We start from the raw sequence: 7,192 nt of genomic DNA, 5'->3' as shown, positions 1-7,192 counted from the left end.
TATATATCTTCTGCTATTCATTATCTTTCTTTACGGTTTCTCCCAAACGTTGATATCTTTAAACTTCTATAACTTTCTAACGAAAAGTCTGATTGTAAAAATGTGTTCACTATTGTAAAGAGAATACAAAATGCAAGATTCAAGATTCTTTATTTGTGTCCTTTTGGAAAATCAGTTGGTACATCACATCGCAAAACAAAATGTAGTAGTCAGTATAAATAATAAATAGCTAGTAGTGGAGGAAATAAATTATAACTAGGCCATAAAACTTATTTGATATTTTGATTAAGCATTCTAATGGAAAGTGATAAGTATAATAATAATAAAACTACATTTATATAGCGCCTAATGGATCACAGATTCCTCTAGGCGCATGGTAGAGAACTATCTCCTGCCGGACACTAACCTGGTATTTCTGAGTCGAGGTTTTACAAGGAATTACAAGATTGGGCAAGACAAAAATCACTTAAATAATTATGGTAAAAAAACTATCCCCCGCCAGACACCATCCCGGTCTAAGTCGAGGTTCGTGTCAAACTCTTCTTTGTGAGAGTTTCTCTGTTGTGAGCAGGAAAACGATATAAACATATATTATCATTAAGGTCATAAATGGTTATTAAAAACTGTTTGACATAATTTGCCATCTATCCATATATAATTCATACCCACTCATTCTTACTTACTTACTTCTTACTTCAGCCTGTCAGTGGTGCTAGCCTCTCTCTCCATTTTTGTCTGTCTAACATCTCACCGCTATTTCTTAATTCTTGGAAGGTGGGCATGTTATTCCTATTAAAAGTATCTTTAATTGTGTCTATCCATCGTTTCCTCGGTCGTCCTCTTGGTCTTTTCCCACACGGTGTCCAGTTCCAGCATCTCTTAGCTACTCTACTATCATCCATTCTCTCTAAATGACCAAGCCATCTTAACTGAGCTGCTTCAATTTTATTGCGAATGGGCGTCACACCAACCTGCCTTCGGATCTCCTCATTTTTAATTTTGTCCCGTCTGGTCTTATTGGTAATAACCCTGAGGGGTCTCATTTCTGAGGCTTGTATCCTATATCCATATCCACTGGTCTTTTTGTGTAGAGCTACCGTATGTTTTTAGAATATGAGTATGGGGACTCCGAAAAATGACAAACCGCCCAGTGAGGCCATAATTGATTCTACGTTTCGTTCTTTATTAGAACGTTCTTGACAATGTTCCAATAAAGAAGAACGAAACGTAAAATCAATTGAAAACCGATATTGTCAACTAATAGTGTCATAAAATCCATTAATTTAATTTGTAACGTGCTTATTACTTTTCAGAGCACTTTACGAAAATTATTTGCTACCATTTACATGCACAAGGCCATTGATACTGCACCTCGGTGATTAATGGAGCTATATAAATGTCATAATATAATAATAAGATGATTTTATTAAGTTTTATAATTTGTAGAAGGTAACATATGTAGGCCTATAAATTATTAGTATTTAGCCTAGTGGTAGTAGTTCAGCGGTGGCGCCAGAAACCGAGAAGGGTTCCGACATGTCCGTGCATTTAGAACACAATATTAGAGATTGCTAATCAAAATGCCCGTAGCGTGACTTAATTTGTGAGAGGTTCGTTTCAGTGGAAAGTGGACCCTTTGGCTTGTATGATCTCCGATATTCTGGTGAACATATATCTACGAATAGGCCTATCAATTTTTCGTTTTTAAATACGGACCTTCTCCAGTTTTTGGGCGGTTCGTCGTAACCCCCTTAACCCCCCACGCTATGGGCCTGCAAAATAACGTTATTTGGATAGGGAAATTATTATTTTTTTAAATTTTTGATCCGACTACCTAGTCGTGCCTTGGACAACAGGAGGGTTCAGGCCTGTACGACCGACGCTCCTGACCCACTCCCATTGGCGTCACCACTGAGTTTGCAGTGGTGGTACTACAGTAGTAAGCAGTAGCAGCCTAGCAGTAACAATGTAGCAGATGTACTAGCAGTATGTAGCAGTAGCAGCAGTATAACCGAGTATGCCATCATATAACAAACTAGTTCTGAATGTTGTTTTTTCCAGATTTCGACCAATATCGGATATGGCTATGCGAACGATGTTTGTTCACCAGTCAAAAGATACTATCTTCACCACATTGCTGCTGGTGTGCTTCATAAGTTTGTTATGTTTACTCTCTCTTCAAAATACCGTTCAAAGCAGTAACAAACAGAAGGAAGATCTGTCTGTAGACGCACTATCATGGAAACATTTCAACCATCGCGTGTAAGTCAATCATTCAAAATTGAAAAGGTCTACTTTATTTAGTAAATATATTTATTTTCTGATTAACCCACTAGGGTTGCTAAGGGGGAATACAAAAGCCCATAAAAACAACTCCCTATAGATATTAATACAATCTATATGGTAAGCATTATAATAGTGCACAAAACAAACTACACTGAAACATAAAGACCTAGATGTTGAATTAATTGAAAACGTAAAATATAGATGAATATAAATGAATTGGCAACATAAATCCACTTTATATGTGAATGTCAGCGTACTTATACTTAGGCCTAACTTACAGTAATGATAAGTTAGGCCGATGCAAGATTTACAAAAACTTTAAGTTGTATGGGACACAATTGATTCATCAGTCTCTGAGTTAACTGATTGATTAAAGACAAATGTCTTACGAGGAAGTAGACGCTACAAAGGTTTCTAATTTACATGAAATTAGTTATTCCCAATGGTTATATCAACTGCCTAGTAGCAACTCCTAACAACACGAGGTAGTATTCTAAATGAATAATCGCATCACCCACAGATTTGGGTTCTTTTACATTCAGTAAGGGCAAGAATTTCAAATAATTACGGTATAGTACGTAAATGCACCCTCCAATTCTAAGCCACTCTAATTAGAGACAACTTTTTCAAAGAACCAAATAACAAATTTCATCTATTATAGGCCCTACTTATCTAACCCTCTATGATTCAAAAAACAATATCCGATCGCGCAAAAACATTACGAAAAGCTAACATGCACGTCCCACACAATAGACTTGACATAAGTAAAATATCAATATTTATCGAAGGCTCACATTATTGGAACAAACTACTAACCACCCTTCAACCAAGTAAAATGACATCACTTCCAACAATATAAAAAAATAACAATAGCAATAAAAATAACAATATTAAAAATAACGATATTAAAATGATGATATTTGAAACATATTAGATTGGTATTATTTAATAGTTAATTTTTAAAATATATTACTTAGTTACTGTCTTGCATAATCCAATAGTTTACCTGTTTTCAGGCTATGGTTGGCAGTACCTGATAGCCCCCAGTCCATTCTGAGATATCAAAATGCGGGTGGCAGTACCTTATAGCCCCCAGACGCTGCCTGGGTAATCAACAGTTGAGTATCCGTTTTATGTTTTTATTTTCAAGTATTTTTGTGTTTCCTTTGTAACTGTTAAATTGAACATGGTTTCAGCTGACAAGCAATCGCTTGTATTTGTCAATAAATTATTCAATATTCTAAACAAATGTGAAAACTAAACCCGATACCACCACAAGTTTTCAAGTCCTAATGGTGGTCTCGAATTGAAGGGAAAACTGTATCACATAAACGACACCTATCAAAACCTCGCAGTGCTCCCTGCTACTATTTCATATCTTCATGAAATGCGTCACAACTTATTTTTTTTTAGAAGAAAGAATGTTTGACATAAGTGGTTTGATTTTATTATGGTCTTTAAACCTTCCAAAGATGTTGAACACCATATTAGATTTTAGCATTTCACAGTTCATATGAATAAACCTTTAAGCTAAACCAAATTCTTCTTAAATAAAGGATTTGGGTTGACAGAAGAGCAGAGAAACGAGGACATTTACACCAGCTCAATATGTAATATTACAGTACTTAAACCGATTTGCATAACAGGTTTGAAACTGGTGTACAAGTGAACAATTAAGAAAATGGTCTCCTAAAGAAAATGTGGTAGCACGTCAAAAAATTATGCTTTTATCAGGAATTTCCACAGGCATCCAGTCTACATTACGCCAAGTTGCTTAACTAGGTCTACATTATTGTTTAAAGCATTCAGTTTAAGAAGCGTCAGTTTCTAAATCATGCCTTAACTTAATATAATTAAGTTGATGTTAGAACATGCATACATTTGTACAATTAATAATAGAACATTCGCATAATGGTCAAAGACGGAGAGAATCGTTCGAACCATTGACCTTATGAATCCGTAATAAGTCTATAAACCGTTTTAAAATTTGGTGTCATCAGTGATTGTTTTTTTTTTTGTATCTTTTTTTTATTAATATTTCAGAAAGGAACGACATTTTGCGGAAACATTTTTTGCACCGTCGGAAGAAAAAACAGAAATTCGTCACACAGTGCATCCTACTGTAAAACGTGACAATTGTACTATGGTAGATCATATTGTATTTGTAAAAACTCACAAGACAGCGAGTACAACCTTAGCTTCCATTCTACAGCGATTTGGTTTCACGAGAAATTTAACTTTTACTCTTGGTAAACGAGGGCATATCTTATCCAGTGTGAATTTGTTCCAACGTAGCATGATCCCAGCTCTCCCCCAAAAATCAAAACTTTTTGATAAGCCCTTAAACGGTTATCATCTACTTACAAACCATGTGAGGTACAACCGACCAGAAATGGATGCCGTAGTACGTAATGCAAAGTACATCACAATAATACGGGAGCCTGCTGCTCATTTTGAGTCGACTTTTGGATATTTTGAAATGGCAAAGCGCCTCAAATTAACCAATCATAGCAACCCCATAGAAGTCTTTATGAAAAATCCAAGTAAATTCTTGGCAAAAAAGTTTTACATGTGGCAGCGGGCTAAAAACGGTCAGTTATATGACCTAGGCCTAGAACACCAAGTGCACAATGACCTTTATCACGTGCAGTATAAAATCAGGCAGCTGGACTCTGAATTTGATTTAGTTCTCCTCTCTGAATATTTTGACGAGTCTTTGATACTACTTAAGAAGTTAATGTGCTGGAGTTTTGACGACATCCTTTACGTGTCAAACGGCATCCGTAGCTCTAGTCATCGTTACGACCTCAATGACCAGCTCCGAGCACGCATACGCAAGTGGAATAGCGCTGACGTCATGATGTACAACCATTTCAATAAAACATTATGGAGAAAAATTAAAGAGTATGGTGATGGTTTTAAATCAGATCTGGCAGAGTTCCGTTTCAGAGAAAGAGCAGCCATGCAGAAGTGTATCGATGAGCAGCGACTCAATAGAAGTGACAGACGAGAAGAAAAATTTGTTCTCAAGAGAAACGTGACTGGATCTATTTTCTGTGAAAATATATTAAGAGGCGATATACAGTACACTAAATTGATTCGAAATTTTATGCAGTCACAAGGACTGCACCCAACATCACCACCTATTAAAGACAACGTCCCCAGGCAAAAAGCCTCAAGAAGTATATTGAAGAATCCTCCTCAAAATAATGCTAATATATTGCCCAAAAAAGTAAACAAAACTAATGGTCATAATTGATTCTAGGCTTATGTATTAAATTATTTATAGTTATTCCAAAACCACTAGACTTTCAAGCCATCAACTACCTCTAGGCTTCAGAGATACATGACAATATTTGTCCAATGGTATCTTACATTATCGTCGGTCCTTTGTAAAAAAGCGTAATAACTTGATCAATTACACGATTGAACGAAAGTAGAAACAAGTGTGTATCCACATGGCTCACAAACTGATGCTTAAATAATATGTGGTAAAATTTATTATCTTAAATATATTGCAAGAAAATGGTTGTGTTTTATGTATTACGTGATGCAGCGCATATAGGCCTACTTGTTTACATATTAACGCGATAGCTAACGACTAGAAGGGTGTGCGCTTGTCCGATAAAAAGATAAGATAAATATACTGTTTTGAAAAGCGACTTTTGACTAATTTTAATCTCGCATTTAATACTTTTCAATTTTTTGAACAAATGTTAAATGGTTGAACAATTTTAAGAATACTTAACCGGTATTTTAATAGAAAATACGGTAGTGTTTTGAATACGGCAGGGTGTTTTCCAATATTATAATCACAAATTGCAGTAGATCTATTAATAAATTATATTAAATTATAACAATCAAATTGCGCATTCAAATAAATACTCCAAGCTTGTCGACAGCCGTTGTTGTACACGATATATTGACTGACTGCAAGTTATTGTGTCGTCATATACGGTGTCAAATTACCATTTATTTGGTAATGAGGTAATGGTGTGCTGAATGCTGCTATTGTTGAAAATGAATACTTTTGTAAAATTAACGATAGTGTTACTTATATTTATATAGTATGATAATAAATTTAGTTTAAAAAGACTGTAAAATCTTTTTTTTTCGCGGTAACAAAACATACGCTAAAATTAAGGGAGCGCGAAAATCGTAAATACAGTACCGGTAATTTTGTTCTTTATCATTTTAAAATATAGTAAAACAATTGGATTTTAAAAATAAATAATTATATTTAAGGGCAATAATTATGCATTTTATTAGACTTTATGACTAACTCAGTCGAATTATGCAGACAATGATACACCGAAAAACAGCAAGAACACAATGGCATGGAAAATGCTATCAATAAAATTAAACTTTGACCTATAGGCTTGAGTGGTCATATTTGGGATAGGTCTATTTGCCAATTAAAAAAACAAAACAAAACTAAACAGTCAAAACTAGAACAATCACTCCATAGCATACATACTTCTGCCCTGTGCCTACATACAGTACTGTACCAGCAATGCACAGGCCGTGCATGATAGGCAAAACTGCAGCATACCTTCAACGAAATAATGGAATCGCCCGTCGTATTCAGGTACATTATTTTCTTGAGTGCTGCAGCATATCCTCAAGAAAATACTGGAATCGCCCGTCGTATTCAGACACATTGTGCTGCCTGAATACGAAGGGCGATTCCATCATTTTCTTTGATGCTCTAGCTAAGGTAAAACTCGAATTTCCGTGACCTTGAATTTTTCCTTTGACCCTTCCTTCCGAAAAGATGCGACAGCCATAACTTCATTGGCGAAGGTACAGTAATAATAATGACAATTTTGTAAATACTTGTAAATATATTTATCTTTTCTCTGTTATATTTGCTTTTTGTGATTTGTTGATTTCCTTCTGTCTCTTT

At 35.2% G+C, this 7,192-nt stretch overlaps 2 protein-coding genes across 3 annotated transcripts in view; one reads left to right on the top strand and one right to left on the bottom strand.

Moving 5' to 3' along the window:
- The window catches only part of LOC117116604 (galactosylceramide sulfotransferase-like), a 9,237-nt gene extending 2,858 nt beyond the window's left edge, over positions 1-6,379 (top strand). For both annotated transcript variants that reach the window (XM_033260676.1, XM_033260675.1), the window contains exons 2-3: positions 2,062-2,262; positions 4,330-6,379. In XM_033260676.1, coding sequence (XP_033116567.1) covers positions 2,081-2,262; positions 4,330-5,545 — 1,398 coding nt within the window. In that variant the 5' untranslated portion in view covers positions 2,062-2,080 and the 3' untranslated portion in view covers positions 5,546-6,379. The remainder of the gene's footprint in view (positions 1-2,061; positions 2,263-4,329) is intronic.
- Positions 696-1,043, bottom strand: LOC117116608. The gene has a single exon (XM_033260679.1). The coding sequence runs from the start codon at positions 1,041-1,043 to the stop codon at positions 696-698; it is 348 nt and encodes a 115-aa protein (XP_033116570.1).
- Positions 6,380-7,192: the final 813 nt, after the last annotated feature.

Source organism: Anneissia japonica, unplaced genomic scaffold (assembly GCF_011630105.1).
Source record: "Anneissia japonica isolate Jap-2015-1 unplaced genomic scaffold, ASM1163010v1 scaffold2737_len523936_cov211, whole genome shotgun sequence".
NCBI classification, from domain to species: domain Eukaryota; kingdom Metazoa; phylum Echinodermata; class Crinoidea; order Comatulida; family Comatulidae; genus Anneissia; species Anneissia japonica.
Note: the sequence above shows the minus strand (reverse complement) of the source record. Positions and strands in the feature narration are given on the sequence as shown.